At 28.9% G+C, this 19,007-nt stretch overlaps 2 protein-coding genes and 4 pseudogenes across 6 annotated transcripts, besides 3 other annotated features; 5 read left to right on the forward strand and 1 right to left on the reverse strand.

Annotated features, from left to right (window-relative positions):
- Window positions 1-5,871: 5,871 nt before the first annotated feature.
- Window positions 5,872-6,529: a mobile genetic element.
- A 1,501-nt stretch (window positions 6,530-8,030) lies between these two features.
- Window positions 8,031-9,945: a mobile genetic element.
- Window positions 9,946-11,087: 1,142 nt separating this feature from the next.
- Window positions 11,088-11,302, reverse strand: TVAGG3_0170520 (annotated as a pseudogene). Its single transcript has one exon. A coding segment is annotated over exon 1 (215 nt).
- A 67-nt stretch (window positions 11,303-11,369) lies between these two features.
- Window positions 11,370-12,564, forward strand: TVAGG3_0170530 (annotated as a pseudogene). Its single transcript has one exon. A coding segment is annotated over exon 1 (1,195 nt).
- A 595-nt stretch (window positions 12,565-13,159) lies between these two features.
- Window positions 13,160-19,007: part of a mobile genetic element that runs on past the window's edge.
- Window positions 13,901-14,432, forward strand: TVAGG3_0170550 (uncharacterized protein; the record flags this gene model as incomplete). Its single annotated transcript, XM_051225295.1, has 1 exon — window positions 13,901-14,432. A coding segment is annotated over one exon (532 nt), but the record flags the coding sequence as incomplete, so codon positions are not given.
- TVAGG3_0170560 lies at window positions 14,834-15,501 on the forward strand (annotated as a pseudogene). Its single transcript has one exon. A coding segment is annotated over exon 1 (668 nt).
- Window positions 17,387-17,783, forward strand: TVAGG3_0170570 (annotated as a pseudogene). The gene has a single exon. A coding segment is annotated over exon 1 (397 nt).
- On the forward strand, window positions 18,259-18,798 carry TVAGG3_0170580 (uncharacterized protein; the record flags this gene model as incomplete). Its single annotated transcript, XM_001580185.1, has 1 exon — window positions 18,259-18,798. One exon carries the CDS (start codon window positions 18,259-18,261, stop codon window positions 18,796-18,798), a length of 540 nt encoding a protein of 179 aa, XP_001580235.1.

Below are 19,007 nucleotides of genomic sequence, written 5' to 3' on the forward strand. Positions count from 1 at the left end.
ATGAGTTTTTGAGATATAATTTACACTTATTGAAATTTTTTTATTAAAATTTTTGGATTTGATTAAACTGTGTTATTAAAATAGTAGATAATTTCAAAAATTTTTGTGATTTGCTATCCGTTAATTGGTTTGTTGTCGGATAGATGATTTGGTAGTGGTTTATTTGATTGTGGAGTAATTTAATGTATATCTCATCAAGATGTACGAAACAGAAATCGAAGATAAATTCATTTTAGTCAAATTGATGATAATGATGTATACTTAATATTTCCTAATCTATTGTATATGGAAGCCACCTTGAATTCGTTCTAAATTAATATATCTGAATTCTCTATAAAATGCAAGTGTAATATAAGTATATCATAGAAATATATGCTGATGGAAAACAAAACAAGTTATTTAAGCATTATCTAATGCACTGAATGTTTAAAAAAAATAAAAATACCCTAAAGTTTTTGTTATTGGACTCTGACACGCCCGTAAATTTTTATAAAAGCTCATTAATACAGCTCCCTGATTGGAGACATTCTTTGTGACATATACCATATACTTATGTAGGCACTAGAGAATCTACCATATGATTTTAGTAGTCTACTAATGACATTCATAGTGCAATTAGACGAAATTTATTTTGCTTGTAAAACCACACTACATGAAGATCCAAACACATTATTATAACATTATATTACTGGTACATAGTAGTATATATTGCTGAGGTTGAAATCTAAATCTAAAAAGTTATCAAGATATCAAACTAATGTAATTGGCCTAGTCTATTCAATTACAGATATATTAATATATATGATCCGGTGAATTGATTTATACATAATGACATGATATATAAAAAAATTATAATATTTTAAAATTAGAGTTAAAATTTCACATATCTACATGCAAATGGCTAGAAATGTTATGCATATATCAATCTCGGTTGTGATTTTACTACCCAGATTTTCCTTACTTTTACCACCCCTCTAAAGCTGGGGACACCGCCTATCGTTGGGAGTAGCTATTAAATAGAACCACCAAGGGTATTTTTCGAACTGCAGGTGTAGTGGAAACATCCGACATATTGATTCATTATGCCAAGGTTTGATTCCCATTTAGTCAATTTTTTTCTTTTTTGGATCATGAATTTTTTTTTGGGTCACTATAAGATTTGTTTCATATTCTAAATCTGCTGCATATGTAATCTATTTTTATTTACCTATTTTTTAAAAATCTATTGGATTGCCAAATTTGAATATATCTAAAATCATAAAAATCCAAAAAAACTATAAATATATGTTTTATGCATAGTGCCGATACTCAAATATCAGATTACTTAGATCCATGAATAATATCCGAATTTTTTTTCTTAAAATTAAACTTCAAAACTTCTTGCAATCTTATTCTTCATCAATTGTAAATTTTTAAAACCATTTTTTAAAATAATTTTGCGTAAATTTTATTCTCATGTTGTTTTAATCGAAAATTGATACATTTTCAAAAAAATAATATTGACTTATGAAATTCATTTTTAAGGTGAAATAGTATTGTTTTTATTAAAGTATATGAATAATATATAAAAAATTAATGAATAATATAAGCAGATTTTTAGTTTACAAAACAAATATGAGCAATGCAATTTCAAACTTTTGCTGGCAATTTCGATATTGCTCAAGTTTGTAGTATTTGTGATACCTATAACATCGGCTTAATCAAAATTCGATTTTCTTATGAGTTATTGAGAAAATTTGATTGCAATGAGAAGGATTTCGACGTTTTTGATAAACTAAGAGCTGAGCTTTAGGGGTTCAGTTCATTTATGGCTGTAGTTTGATGCGTAGATCTCTTTTTTATTGTAAATTCTTTCAGCATGGAGATCGAGAATGAATCTTTTGAGAACTTTATGAGTTTTTACACCCGTAAAGAGGTCCTTCGAGGAAAGATAGTCCAGACTACATGAAGATGTGGGTTAACCAAAAAAATCCGATGGTTTCCCCATATTCATGTAGATCTTCGAAAAAATGAGCACCAAAAAAGCCAAAAAAATAGACTTTTTATTGGATTTGTACACTAGATCAATAATCTATTTAGGATCTGACACTCTTTTTAGCCAGAGATATGAGGTCCTTTCTAGGAAAACGATCTATTCATCCATAAAAAAAATGAATTATCGTTTTCCCCAGAAATTACATGGGGAGTGGTAAAAGTAAGGAAAATCTGGGTATATAGGAAAATATGTCGGAGTAATGATTCAAACTTTCAAAGTAATGCTTTATTTGAACAATATGAATTGAAATTCATTTTGATAAGTCAGGCTATGAATGATAATGATATAATAACAGTTTAAAAAAAGATAATATTATAAATTTTGAAAAGATTGATATTTTTTATTTAATTTGGAATATTCTTAATTCCAATTGATGTAGAATGTGGTATCATGTCAATTTTTGAAATTCGGCTAATTTTGGAAAGACATTTTGAATTGGGTATCAATTGTTAAAATTAAGCTTGGTTATTAATGTAAGTCAAATGCAAAATAAGGGAGAAGACAATATTTGTAATTAAATGTAACAAATTCACAATTTGAAGAATATCAATATAATTTGAAAAAAATTGTTAATTTCATAGGCAACAAGATATCTATTGACACTGCATATAATTGTGAATATATTGTTCATTTCAAAATTGATAGAGATTTAAAAACTACATGCGTAAAATGAAAACTGATGATAAATGATATAAACTAATATGATTTTATAACATTGAGTGTTTTGATAAACTAAATAGATGTAGAATTCAATAATTATTGAAAATATTAAGATTTTTAAAGATAAATACAAATCATATGGTAAATTTGTGCTTAAGGGATTTGTGAAGGCGTCAAAAATTTTCTCACTGGGTTTTCGTCAATCAATCCCAGCTCATTATATACGCAACCAATCAAAAATCTGATATGGGAGTCCAAGGCTAGCTTTTTGTTGTCTACCTAATAAAAGAGGAAGCAGCATTAGTGAGAATAATCGCAAATATTCAATTTAAATTATCTTTTTATTCTTAATTTAAAGTGACAAAAAGAATAAAAAACCTATTCTAAGGCATGTTGTTATGTAAATGAAACTAGACATCATATTTTATGTTATGAAAAAAAAATATTTAGAATTTTAGAACAAAATAAATAGAAAAAATAGCATAACTTATGGATGTGCGTATATTAAATTTAATAAATTAAGAGAAATTATTTTTGGCGCCAAAATTATTCGTTAACTCTCAAATTTTTCTGAGTTAATAAGCCGCCAAAAAGTGTCATTTTGTTTCGTTAGAGAAAGATGAATTGTCCATGTCATCCAATCGGGAACAAGGGGGATGGGGATTAGATGATAAAGAAGCAATTCATGCTCTCTATCTGAAGCAATCAGACTTACCAGCAACAATGTGAATCGATTTGGCTTTAAAGTTAATATAGCAGATCAGCTTGTTACTGGAGAGACTAGGCATTACGATTGATTCGCTGTAGTGCTCTACTTTAATTTAAGAGTAGTAACGGATAACTAAATTCCCAAAATTCTTTAGGTGATCCAAAACACTGTAGCTGCTTGAACTTTGGACGAGCCTCGCACCCCAGAGAATAGAAATCCCAATCTTGCTCATGTTTAGTTGAATTAGTCTGCAGCAGTACAGCTCTGATACCACAAGATCGTGATGTATACAAAGTCACAACGCTATTTGATTCAACAACTAGCTAGTTTTGACATCAAATTGCAAAATTTGACTTCGTTATGAGCTCTTTGTAGCAAAAATACATTACACTTAAAGACTAATTGCTAGACTGTAGTAGTTTGTTCGTATATATCTATTTTTCCCCAACGTATTGCATACTACATTTTGACAAGACTTGCAACCTTATAGTAACCTCGTTGGGAATTGTTCAAGCAAAGCGTAGGTAGTTAAGGTCGAGTAAGAGTTCTTCTTAAATCTTTCACTGAATGAGTAGGTGTTGGAAGAACTGTTCTCTAAAGCGATACAGTTGCGCTACATGTTCGTCAACTTGTCTATTCTGATTCTATTTATTTTGTTCTAAAATTCTAAATATTTTTTTTTCATAACAAATTGTCTCATTCTGGGAGACATGCAGAGGCAATGTCTCCCGGAATGACACATTGTGACCGACAGGAGTGCATATTACACTCTTGTCGGTCAAAATACCGCTATCTGAACCCAATTCCTGACCAGTACCCCATTTTGCGATTAATCCAATGGGAATCACTTCCAACATTAGAACTTTATAGGTGGATCCCACTAATTTATTAAATTGTTCGATCTATTCCTGCATACTACTTTCAAATTAAGAAAGTTCTTGTCTAATGCATGAATATTTTCATACGCATTGCATCAATGATCTAACAATTTAAAGCTCGCTAACAACCTAAAGCAAAAACCAAAATGATCTGCTAACTATGCAGGCAGCTCAAGCGCACCAAGGGGAGGCGTTTTTCTGAATTGGGCGATCTTCGTGAGATCTCAGGAGGCGAAGATTCGGAACCCAACCGGCTTCAAGCTGTAACATCTTGCTAGCAGGCCATACATTTTTAAACCGCCTCTATCGGCATTCATATATATATTTGAATATTAAGACAAATAAAACCATTTGTTTGATCGAAATTGAGTAATTTATTGTTAAAATAAAAAAAATTAAGAAAAAAGTTTGTCATTTTCTTTGATATTTATATATTTGAAATCTACCTTATAAATATATCATTAATTTTATCCCATTTTAATATTATGAGTATCAAATGCGAAAATCAAAAAAAAATACTGTCCTGATTCGAACTCAATCCATTTAATCTTGGCATACAGACCATCCCATTATGCCAAAAAGATTATTGTTTGTTTTCTTAATAATATTATAAGATCGCTTATTTTTATTTTGCTTCTATTAAAATTTAGCATTTTATATCACCAATCATTAATCTTCTTAAGTAAGATTTATATTTTCACTTTATAATTTGTTCTAATCGAATATTTTTTTTTCTTCAAACATTTTAACCCTATTTTTTGATAATAAATGTACCACCACATTTTCTACCTATATTTGATAAATGTCAAACATATTTTTAATTAATTTCCTTTAATTTTTTTTATATTTTTTTTATTCAGTCTCAATTTCATATTACTTTATATATTCTGGATATAAATTCCATAACTATATCATTGCATTTAAAAATATGGCTCAAATATGATTCTTTATAGGATTTTTTTGTAATACGCCAAAAAATCACGACTTCTAGCCTTCTCATTATGTGCATTATTCCTATAAACCGTCTTAGCCCCTGAATATATAGTTGCAAATTAGATAAACAATATAGCGCCAAATAAATTATTTATGATTATCGACAACACATAGCCATTCTGTTCTAACCATTAGGCAAAATACCCCGACAAGCCAAAAAAAGCACAACTCATGATCGTGCCAGACATCAATAATCTTTTGAAGTGATTTGTGCCAAACTCTCAAGAAAATCAATCGTTGGCATTTATTCCTAATATGTTATTATAATGCATCATAGAGAACAAAAAATAATACCACATCAAAATAAAATAAGGCTGATTTCATCTCAAACTTTTAATTTTAACAAAGACACATATTGAAATATCATCACCACATATGGTAGAATATTGCCATATAATTGACACTTGACTTTTACACAAGCTCAAAATCAGCATCCCCATAGGATATTAGGTTTTCGAGAAAACAACACGGGATAAAAGTACACATATATATCTATCTAATTTCATAAAATCAAGTTGCTATATTTATCTGGAATGGTAAGATCGAACAAACAAGTGTGATTTGGTGTCACTTTTTGTCCAATAACAAAAATTTAAGGGTGCACCCGCATGTACGTTTATTTGAGAGGAGGAGGATTAAATTTTTGAAAGCACTAAAATTTGTAAATATGCTAGTTATATAATAATATGCATTATTTTAAAAAATAAAAATTAAAGCACGTTAAAATCTTTTTTGATGAATTTTTACAAAAGCTACTCGGGATAATGCAAGATATGAGTAGTTAAACATAAATTTCAAATCAGATTTTACTTATAATAAATATTTTAAATTTCCGAAAATTAAGTTCAGATCGACTCTATACGTAGTAAATACTAAATAAGGTGCCAAAAACCTATTAAACAGTATCAAAACTATCAAGATTGTAATGTTTTTGAAGAAAAATTTATAGAATTATGGACTTCAAACAGATATTATGTAAATAAAAATAATATAATGAATTTATTTATTCGTATAATAGCAGTAATAAGTCGATTATTCACTTCTACTTCTGAGATTTGAATTTAATTTCGACAGAAAAAGAGATTCAAGAGGAAAATACTAGGGGATACAAACAGCCACCATGACAGGATTATTATGGAGCCAAGTTGTATTTTTTGATATTTTTAGAGTTTTCCTACCTATTTAGGTACCAAGTTATTGCTTAAAAATTAAGGTTCTAATTTCTGAAGTTTACATGATCCTCCCGGGCGCACCCTTAAGGGAGGCTTCCGACCAGAAAGCTCTCTCAATTTTTGTGATGTTTACACCAAAAGTGAGATTCGTTAAGCGTTTTTCTCGTTGAATATTGAGTTTCCCGGATTTTGAGTTATTCATAAAGCTCCTCTATATTATACCCTATCTACTGATATGATTATTTTTGAAAAATCTCTTAAATCGACCTGCACTGAATTTTTTAGGGAAAATTCGAAATTTTCGAGGCGTTTTCTGTAACGTTTTTTTATGGAATAAAATCCGAAAAATAATTTTTTGAAGAATCATTTGGGTAGAATACTTATCGAAAATTATATTTATTATAATTTTGGTCGATAAAAATAAGCGGATTCAAAACTGGCAAAAACCCTTTCGTAGGGTTGTTAGATTCCCGACGATAGGTGTCTTGGAAGATTTGCCTGGTGTCATCATAGTGTCTTTAAATCAAAAATTTTATTTTGGAGTTAGTTTTATTGATTTTTCAATAAAAAACATTTCTAAAACAAGAAAATAAAACGATAAAATATTTATATTTTATATAAGGATCTTATATATTTAAAATAAATATCATTTTATTTTTTTCATTGGTGTCTGTCAAACCATAATACACTATTCAAAAATTCAATGTGTCTTGCGGTTTCAAAAGACACCTTCAAATTGAACGATAGCACAGACACTATTGAATTTTATCCATTTTATTTAGTTTTTACCCTTTTTATTTTTAAAAATTAATGACTGAAACAGCCGTTTTGCTATGACCTCAATCACTTTTATTTATTATTTTAAATATTATTTAATTTTATTATTTGAATAGGCCAACTTATATTTGAGAAGCTCAATTTGAGACCACTTAATACATTGAAATATCATAAATATTGAAATATTAAAAAGTGTATTTCAAAATATTGAAATTATAAAAATTTATAATACTGAAATTGAGAAAAATTAATAAATTCAATGTGTTTTTTTTTTGAAATAACTCTCAAATATTATTTTTTGTTTATTTAATGATGAATAAATATGATTGCTTTAGTCAATCATAAAAACTAATTTAAGTTTAAAATAATGAAAGGATAATTTGATCGTTTTTTAAAATACAATTATTTTTGATGATTTGCAAGAATCTTTGAAAAGAATATAATATAGGTTCTATTTTTGTAAAATTTATCCAAATCATGTATTACATAAATTACGATTAAAACGATGAAAGAACCAAAAAGTGTGTTTTGTGTTTTGATTTTGCGTGTTGGATGCGGGATCCTGTTATTTCCGAAATCGACAAAAAATTTGGAAATTTAATTTCCGAAATCGAAATTATATTAATGTTTTTAATATTCTTATATCAAAAGGATTAAAGTTCATTAAGAGAAAAACAATTCTTCTTCTTCAATCTATTAGTAGTAGGATAGGAAGGGTTGTGTGACTTTTTTTGTTACATCTATATATAGACGATGCATTAAAATATATTTATTTATAAACACATTTTAAAAAATTAACATTAATTGGTAAAAAAGGGGGTTGGCGTCCTAAGGCGTCCTAGTGTAAATTTCTCAAAATTGTGATATTTACATCACATTTTTGAGAGGTTTATGGGCGTCCTAAGGGAAAATTGAATAGCTAGGGCGTCCCGAATTTTCATTCTAAGATTTAAATATATTATATACTTAAGTATAATACAAGCAATATAAAAATTAAATTTTTATTATGTTAACTTATAAGAAATTTTTTTGAATTATCGTTGATTTATTGTAATCTTTCCAGGCTATACTTTTGAAATCAACTTTACCTGTCATACGCATTAATGTAGTAGATGTCCAGGTGTAGCTATTATATCCCAGCAACATTGGTATTTTATCATTGTAAGATATCAAAATGAAGCGTTTTTTCAGATATAATTTTTCGTAAATTTTTCAAAAATAAGATGGTAAAAAAGCCTCGACTTGCTCGAAAAATAACAATTTTTTTTACTTGTAAAAATAACCCTTTTACAGCATGGGCAGCTATTCAATCACTATTTCTTTTTCTAAAAGTATATTTTTCAAAAAAATTAAGATCAAATTCGACAATTTCTTGATGAAAGCAAAAATATTACACATACTTCTAGATGCATGGGATAAAATATGCAATTATTCAATTAATTCGCATGATTTGAAAAAAAAATCTAAATTTGATAAAAATGTAGAAATTTTTTATTTTTAACTTGAGATTCTACAAATCAAATGTCTAGTAATCTAGAACATAAGCTGGACCTTCTTGATCATATTGAAAAACAATTATCGAAAATGCGCTCGTTATTGGGAATTCTTCCTACTACAAATGCTATTGTTGGGCCGTCAAAACAAGTTTCAGTTAATAGCAAGCAAAATTCTGAAAAAAATAAGAAAAAATCTTCCATAACAACAAAATCAAACAATAAAAAACAAAATTCATCCGACAATCCTCCTAAACGTAAAGCTCCTATTTCGGAAAGGATTCTCAGCGATAATAACTTATATTTTCAAGTTCATCGAAAGAGATCGAAAAGCAAACGTTCCACATCTACAGAGAAAAAGAATTGATATATGAAGTCTAATTCCTTTTATAACTACTATATTTTTATTCTTATGACTAAAAAATAATATATTATTTAACAATTTTCATTTTTTTCTTTTAACAATTTCGTTTTATTTCCATTTATTGTTAAATGATTTTTAGCATACACCTTTCTTTGTTCATCTTCTAAATACAATTTATTTTTTCTTAGATATAATTCTATTCATTCAATTCGATCGTCATTTTTCAGTACATGATCGTAATTTTCAATTATTGATCGCGATTTTACTTCAGAATTTGTTCGCAATATTGCTTATCAAAATTATATCTCTATTCTCTCATTTCTGTTTAGTCAATATCATTACACTCCTATTGTCTAATAACATGCTATTAATTTTCTTAAAATTAAAAAAAATATCAACTTTTAAAAACAGAAACTTAACATCCTTAGGTCAATGGATTTTGATGTGAGATACATTTAATCTGTTTTTCTTTTTTTATTTTAAATAATTGAATATTTATAGTTGTTATGGGTCTTACATCATGTAAAACGAATTTTCTTAAAGTAAATTTACTTTTTCTTCAATCTTTCTTACATATTTATTAAAAAAAAATTATCCAAAAAAAGATGTTTTAGAATGAAAAAAATAGAAAAATCTTCATTTATAGTCTTTCTTGAATGTATACGTTTTGATTTTTTTCTTTTTTAAAAAATTCAATTTCTAGAAAAATCGAGAAAAAATCATTTTCTTCTATTTTTTTTAGGACGCCATACCCATTGAAATCTCCTCTCAGGACGCCATAAACTATTCAATTATGGTGTAAACTTCTCAAAAATTGAATAGTTTACATCAGGACGCCTTAGGACGCCAACCCTTTACGCGCCCCATTAATTTTAAAATAATTTATTTTTTATCTTTTATAAAAGAAGCTATATATAGATGATGTCAGATATTCCGCGATTAATTAAACATTGTTTAAATCCTGAATGGATTAAACTTCAATTTAAAAATGAAGATTGTGAATTATTAAATGAATATGAAAGCCAAAATAAGCTAATGAGGTATAAATATAATGATAAAGAATATTTAATTTCATGGAATCAATGGAGTCATAATCAAAGACCTCATAAACGAGTAAAAGAAATTAGAAATAATTATTTTCATGAATGAAAGATTCACTACCATAATGAAATAAAAAAATAAAAAAATAAAAAAATTTTTAAAAAATAAACTTTAAAAATTAAACGCAAGACTATCAAAAGATAGAGTTGAAAGAGTAATGGTAATGATGAAAAAGAAATTTGATGAGTTCAACATTGAACTTTAAGAAACTAATGATTATTTGAATTTATGAAATCAATTATTTGATTCATTCTTTCTTCAATCTCTTCTATTCTTTTTGTTAAATCATCTATTTTCATTAATGATGTGATTCTTGATTGAGGAATAGATTTCAAACTAACCACTCCTTTTATTTTTGAAATTTTGAATCCATCAACTTTAAACATTTTATTCAATTTACATGTTGTCAATTCTTCAAATAATTTTTTATTATTAGCATAATAGTCATTAAATTCTTCAACAGATGAAAAAATTTTTATTTCAGTAATTGGTTTAACAACGTTTATTTTTTGTTGAACATTTTCACTTTCATTTATTTCTTCCTCCTCTGTTTCATTTATTTTTAAAATCGGTTTCATTTATCATTAAATAAAAATTAGAATATAAGTGATGAAATATATTTTTTAATTAATATTAAATCAGAAATGGCGGCAAGATTCTTTAAAAAATTATGGGATGGAATTAAGAAAGCTGCGGGTTGGGTTCATAAAAAGATTATTAAACCCGTTGCAAACTTTTTGGCACCAGTAGCGAAAACGGCAGGAACTATCATAGGTGGAGTATTAGGTACTAAAGCAGGTAATCCGGCGATGGGAGCACAAGCAGGTAACGCAATTGGTGGAATAGCTGAAGGAATACTTAATAAAATAGGAGGTAGATAGTGGAAAAATAAATAAATATTATTTTTATCTTAGTATCGGTTGAAGTCTTTGATAAACTTTTTCTCCTTTATTTAAAACTTCTCTTATTGGGGCAGCTTTGGTGTTATTGATTCAGCAACGTCACTAATTGCTTCTTTATTCTTAAATATCCAATTTGCTCCTTTCTTCATTGTTTCCCAAACTTTATGCGCTCCTCTTTTTACTTTATCCCACAGTTTCTTAAATATACCTGCAGCCATAGTTGATTATTTCATTAAAATTAAAAATTCATTTTCATCTTTTAATTTTGATTTTTTATTTAAATAAATGACGACTAACTATTTGGTGCCAAACACTAAACCGATTAATGGAAATGTGTTTCATTCATTCGAAAAGATAAATGAAATATTCGCAAAGAATGACGGTAGAAGATATTATAGAGAACTTGAAAGTTCATGCTATGACTCTGATGCTCCATATTTTGATGATAAACAAACTCATTTAAGAATTACAAATCCGGCTCATGATGTGAACCAATTAGGTGACACATATATTAAACGCAAAGTTAAAGCAACTCTAGTTTCAAATAAAGCTTTCACATGTGATGCCGCTTTTAAATGCATGCGTTTATTCGTTGGTTACAAATCATCAAATCAAAGCTTTAAACAATTAGAAGTAGAAACCGAAAGAGGTGATGCCGGTTATCTTCAGATGGATTGCGCCCGTGAATCTTTCGCATTTGCAACATATAAACCAAAATCAGAAAGGAAAGTTAAAAAGTTTGTTCATTCGTTATATAATAATGTTCAAAAATATGATAACTCAGTATGTGGTAAATATATTGACCCTTCAGAAGTTTTCAAGAAAGCAAATGAAGAAGTTGATATCACTTTTGATATGATTATTCCGGTAAATGATTTGTTAGCATTTCAGGCGTTCGATGATTATCCTAAATCATTTGGTGATATCATTCTTAAATATTATGTTTTCAGGGATACTTTAGTATTTTGTCAGGTTGACCCGTTAAGAGTTGCTGATTTACAAAATTACGTTTATGAAAAGATAACTGATGAAAATTATGAAAAGATTATGAATCATGTTTATAAATATGATCGCAAATTCCAACAAATCGGACTTCCTGCCAAATTAATTACAAGCTTAGCCGCTACATCTGCTGACGCAAAGTTGATGACGTTATTATTTCATGCACAAAGATGGAAGTTTTAGAGGATAAATGCATTACACCAGGATACGGTTTAATTGAAGAATCAGTTAAAGCAATACCACGTTTATTCAGTAAGGAAGATCCATTCATGATTCCAGCTCAACATATTGACGTTCGTTCACTAAATGGAGGTTGCATCACTCCTGAAGGTATTAGCTCAGATTTCTCATACGCTCTTCATAATGTTACAGATGTTGTGTTAACATTTCCGAAGAATGCAATGCAAAGAACGGTTTTAGAAAATCCAATGCTTCGAGGTCTTCAGGTCACTATAGATTCCAGAAACTTCCCCGATCAAGCGATGACCACAGTGGGTGACATATTCTTTACACGTATGCTTCAAGCTTCTGATTTAGATGGAGTGAATGAATGCACAGAAGAATACGAGGACTCATTAACTAGACCACTGAATGCAGATGATGGCACGCCATTAGCTAGAACATGGAAAGACCAAACTTCATTCTTATGCACTATTCCAGTTCAACGTGATGGAGCGGGTATATTCTTTGATGGATTAGAAACTTTCAACTCACAAGTTACAGTACAAGTGAAAGCTTATCCAATCATTCAGGGTGTAAATGACACTTACTGTTCAAAGGTGACAAATCCTCCTCAGGTTTGGTTTACTAGGACTACATATTGGACATGGACACCGGACGAAGGTTTGAAATATCATCCAACAGGTACACCACCACAGTATAGAAGTTCATATGATGAAATATTGATGAATAGAAATGTTTAAAATTATAAATTTATTTTTGATTAAATGGATTTAAATTCATCCACCCCTTATGAAGAATTAGCGGGAGTATATAATACATACGTAGATGATATGATTAATGAAGCATTGAGTGATAATAGAAATGCTCTATCTAAGGAAAAATTAATGAAAATTCCATATTCTGAATGTTACTTAAATTCAATCACTGCAGCAATTGGTAAACAAAATAAAGGTAAAACATTAACGATATTAAAACAAATTATCATTATTGCTAACACTTCCCCCATTCACATGTGTTAATTTATATCAACCGTTCAGGTTCACCTTCAGATGATACATTTGAATCTTTAAAGCATTTAATCAAAATTCCAATTATTTATTTATCACAAGAAGAAGCAGAAGATTATTTAAAAAACTTTTTAATGTATAAAGAATTATATAATACAATCAAGAAGCAAGGATTAGAGGATAAAATTATTGATAAACAACGGGATGAATTATTTGAAACACTTTCTATTTCAAATTTTGATAGAGAATTTTTGCATTCACTCATTTTTCTAGATGATGCAGTGAAATCAAAACTAATAACAAATGAGAAATCATATTTTAATCAGTTATTAACTCAATGTCGACACATTCAGTGTTCATTCTTTATGGCTGTTCAATACTTCAAAGCATTAAGCACAAACATTAAATCAAATCTATCAACACTTTTCATTTTCAGTGGGTTTAGTCGTCAACAGTTGAACGTTATGCTTTATCAAGTGAATTTACCAATGAGCATTAATGAACTTTACACACAATATCAGCAATTAGGTGAACATGGAAAAATAATAGTTGATTTAAATAAAGGAAGTGTTAAATTTGATTAACTTTTTATAATTAATTTTTATTTTTTATTTATAATTAAACATGACAGAAATGGTAAATCTTCTACAGGTTCCATTAAAACAAGGGACAAACAAAAAGGGTGCATATAATAGAACTATGAAAGTTCCTGATGGAATGAAAGAATTAGTTCATATTGTTGCTGGTCTTCAAAAAGATGTTAAACAAATGAGAAACGTTTTAACATTACCAGAAGCTCAAGCATATGCCAAACGTCATGGTCCAAATTGGGAAGCACACGAAGCAGACATTACGGGTCCAAATGGAAAACCTGATGGTATAAATGAAGTTTTCGTTACTGATGGTCAAGGTAATATTAAAGTCATAAATGGTTATAAATTAACTATATCTGATTATCCTAAACGTAAAGCATATAATGAACGTTATCCTATGCAATTTGATGAAAATGGAAAAGCTGTTAAACAATACATTGGAGAAGGTGAAAATGGTCCAATTAATTCATACCGTCATAATCCATATTCTTATTTCAATGAAGAATTAAATGCTATTGAAGAGGGACCGGATGGATTACCACGATATTCTAACCAGTTTGATGGTCAATATGCAAATATTAGACCTGAAATTTCAGCTAAGAAATTCTTTAAAGTTGCTTTATTCGATCCAGTTTTCGCAAATGTTAAAGATGAACTTAAACAGCAATTCCAACCAATTATAGTAGCAAGAATTGCATCAGGTGCTTTATCTCAAGCATTCAAAGATTTAATTAAGAAACCATTATATCAGCAACGTGGTTTAACTTATGATTTAGTTAAGGAATCAGATAAAAGAAAATTTGAGAAATCAGATGATTATAAGAATGCAATTAATGAATATATTCGGTCTATTAATTTCGATGAAACAGCTAAAAATCAACTTCATGAACAAATACAGGGAATAATAGATTCAAAAGTTCCAGCAAAATAAAAGTTTAAATATATTTTTTTTATTCGAATATAAATGAGAAGACGTTTCACTAGTCAAAAGAACACTAACGCAAAAGCAGAGATTACGGTTGGTTATAACGTAAATGATGATAAATCACGAATTATTCAAAATGTTAAAGTTAATGTTAGCCCTGAATTAACAAGGTCAGCAACTCAACCAAATTTATTAACTCGTGACTTACCGAAAAAGGAGGAGGAGCAAAATAAAGAAGATGGAGACCCAATCATTTTATCTGAACCCGGTAAAGAACCTGTTGAAATTCCCACTTATCCAACATACCCCCACCTCTTTCATCAAACATCGAGAACCCATATAAAATAGACATTAATTCTGAATTAATGAAAATTTACCGTGATATAATAATTAATAATTATGATTCAATAATAAATTTAATTGACCAATCCGGTTTAATTATTTTACCTTATGAATCATTAATTCACATTATCGCCATTCTTTGTGATGTTCAAGATTCAGACGTTAAGATTCAATTTTTCATAGATGATGAGGTTTCATGCTGCGGAACAGTTGCAAAAATAAATCCTATAAAGGATATTAGCACAATTAAGATATCAAAGAACGGAACAACAACTGAACTTCATTTAACATATAATGATATTTATAATAAAATAGTTGATGAATATAAAATATCACTTGAAAAATTCTTTGTTAAGGCTATTTAATATTCAAGCATTAACATTATCGAATAATAATCCTTTGAATCATAATCAATAATAATTGACCTTTCACCAGTTTCTATCGTTTGTTTTATTTCTTTTTGTTCCCCACTATCTGGATCGGTCATTGTAATTGTTTTTGTTATAGTATCAGCTTTATCTTTAACTTCAATCTTTTTTCCATCGGGATATTTAAACCAAAATTCCAAAAATTCGATATTGTCAATCTGTTCATATTTTAATCTATCAATTACATTTTTAATACCATCTGAAAATCTTATGAAATGGTCATTATATGGGTTTGATTGAACTAAATTTGAATGAAGTGAAATATAACCTGTTGATGAATATGACATTGACTCATATTTTCTGAAAACACTAAAATTTATAACATGAATGAATTTCTTATTCGTTGAATTTATGAATTCTTGAGGTAATCTTATTCTAGTTTTATTTATCACTGGAAAATAACGCTTTACCATATTTTTAATCGTAATAAAAATGTCAATTATCAATATTATTTCGAATAATAGTTGAATTAAATTTAACAGTTAGCGGAATTTATAATGTTACTCTCGTTTCTGTGAGTGGTAAATTTAATCCCATTCTTTTAGACCCTTCAGATTATATATCATTTATTAAAGATGACCTTGAAAAAACGTATGATATGTATATAAATAATGTGATAGCGAAATGGGATATTAACATGATTTTAAGTTATTTAAATGAATCATTTATCGTATGGTATGAAGAAAATTTTAAATCAAAACCTGATAAACTTTTTGAACTTGATGAAATAAATAACCTTATTAAATTTCCGCTGAAAATTAAATTTTGTACTCCTCATCTTCGTTCATTGTTGGGGATATTAAATTTTGAAAAAGATGTTGGGGATGTTTTGTATTCTGACACTGGTTCCAATTTCATTTTAATCAAATGTGATAAAGTTAATACCCCAATGAGATTTTCACATCAAACATTAGACCCTAACTCTTACCCATCAATACAAAACATTTTCTCCATCAACTTAAACACATTTTCTTTATCATATCCGTTTCAATTATCCGGGAATTCATTTATTCTTCATTCAAAAGATTTATCAAATATTAAATTTAGAATAACTGACCTATTTGATTGTGATTTAGAATTCATGAATGAAATATTATGGCAATTTCAAATAGAAAAAATAGCTGATGAGATAACAGATTAAATATTTATTTTTAAATCATAATAAATGATTAAACAACAGCAACTTAAGGCACAAAGAGCCCAGGTCCTTCAGACCATTACATACGCCATATATGCATATAGTTCAAAGACGGCAGAACAAACGCAAAGGTTGAAATATGGAGATTTGGAGATAGTATTGAAAAATGACCATTTCGAATTCGTTTGCAAAGGTGGTGCAGTGATATCAAATATAAAAGAAATTTTATTTATGAATTCAAAAATTAAAGGAATAACGGATGATATAACATCAATTCCACCAGAAGAACAGAGATATTACGCATTAAATGCATTTCCTAAAGTTTTGAAGATTGGAAGATTTAATTTAAATGAGGAATTCATAGAAGGTTTCCTAAACGACATAATGAAGAAGGCAGATAAGGAATATGTGGATAGTGAGTTAAATAAGAAGGCAAATTTGGTTTATGTTGATGAAAAAGATAATGAAATTAAAGAAAAGGTTGAATGGTATCATGAATGGACATTTGAGACTTTTAAAGTTAAAGCTGATACAGAATGGGTTTCAGGATGTTTAGACCTTAAAGCAGATAAAACTTATGTTGATGAAAATTATGCAAAGAAGTCGGAAGTAAATGATGTGATTACAAGCATGAAAAATGAAATACTTCAAACATTATATCCTGTTGGTTCTATTTATACGTCAATGAACTCAACAAATCCGCAAGTTTTTAGGTTTTGGTATGTGGAAGCAGATTGTAGATAAATTCTTATACTGTGCTAGATATTCAAAGCAAACAGGAGGTTCGAAGAAAATTAAAGAAGCAAACCTTCCACCGCACACTCATACAGGAACTACAAACACAACAGGTAATCATTCACATTCAATAACAAAAAGAGGTTATACAAATCTTGCAGCGGGTTCGAATAGACAGGGAATGAATAGATCTGATATTTCAACTGACCCAGTAGATTCAAGCACAGGTATTTTCTGTGGAACCGCAGGAAATCATTCACACACTTTCACAACAAATCCAACAGGCTCGGGTAAAGATTACATGCCACCATTTGTGACTGTATTCGCATGGTACCGTGTTCATTGAATGTGCTTGAGCCCAGACCTTTGGGTCAAGGCTTACCGAATGAACTAAATATATTTTATGTCTGTAATTAATTAGGTAATGAAGTAATGGATGAACTGCAGAAATATATTTTTTCGTTAAGTGACTCAAAGAGTCCGGAGACAAAGTCTCATGTTTTCAGGTTATTCAATAATTAATTATTTTTGAAGAACTGAAGGTGCTACCATGTTACCATGTGCTACCAGGTTAATTAACTTCTCTGAAAAAATGAGACAACATGACATTTTGACAACAACACAGGAAATTTGATGCAGCCCAAAAATAACGTTAGTTTTAAAATTATTTTTATTTTTTTATTTTGTATGTAAGAACAGAAATGTCAGTCGAAGCAAAAACATTCACGAACAAATCTAATGGCGAAACATTCACAAAAGGCACTTATAACGGTATTGAAGTCTTACGTAGAGACAAGGATGGTTACATTAATGCAACAAATATGTGTCAGCAGTTTAGGAAAGACTTTAGAAAGTTGTTGGAAAATAAGTCCTGGGAAGAGTATTATAAGGCATTTTGTGAAGAATATAGCAACCGCCGGAATTCAGACGGTTGCTTTTTATACAAAATTCATGCAGGAATTCCTGATGAAATCAAACAAGTTAGAGGAACGTATGTAGACCCAAGACTTATAAACTATATAGCAATGTGGGCTTCTCCAAAATATTGCATAGCAGTTGGAAAAATTATGGACTCCATAGACAAGAAAGTTCATGAGAAATTAGATGAAGAAGAACTTGAAGATACAGTAGAGAATGCTAAACCTTTGTTCGAACAAGAAGTTAGAAAAATGCGCGAAAAACAATTAGAACATGAACGTGAGTTATGTTATGGTTATAGAGATTCTCCATTCGAACTAGACCAATGGGAACAAGAAAATTTAAAGAGAGAATTTAGAGAATATGAACTCGCTAAGATAGCATTAGAAGCTGCAGAAAAGAAGTTAAAAGCTTGGGGGTCGTTTTGTACAAAAATATTGTGAGTAAATGAACCATTTATTTTTGTCATAAACGACCAAAAATATATTTTATCGTTAATGTTTACGTTAATGTTTACGTTAATGTTTACGTTAATGTTTACGTTAATGTTTACGTTAATGTTTTCGGGTTATTCAATAATTAATTATTTTTGAAGAACTGAGGGTGTCACTATGTCACCATGTCACTCGGTTATTTAACTTCTCTGAAAAAA

The sequence above is a fragment of the Trichomonas vaginalis genome, chromosome IV (assembly GCF_026262505.1).
Source record: "Trichomonas vaginalis G3 chromosome IV, whole genome shotgun sequence".
NCBI classification, from domain to species: Eukaryota; Parabasalia; order Trichomonadida; family Trichomonadidae; genus Trichomonas; species Trichomonas vaginalis.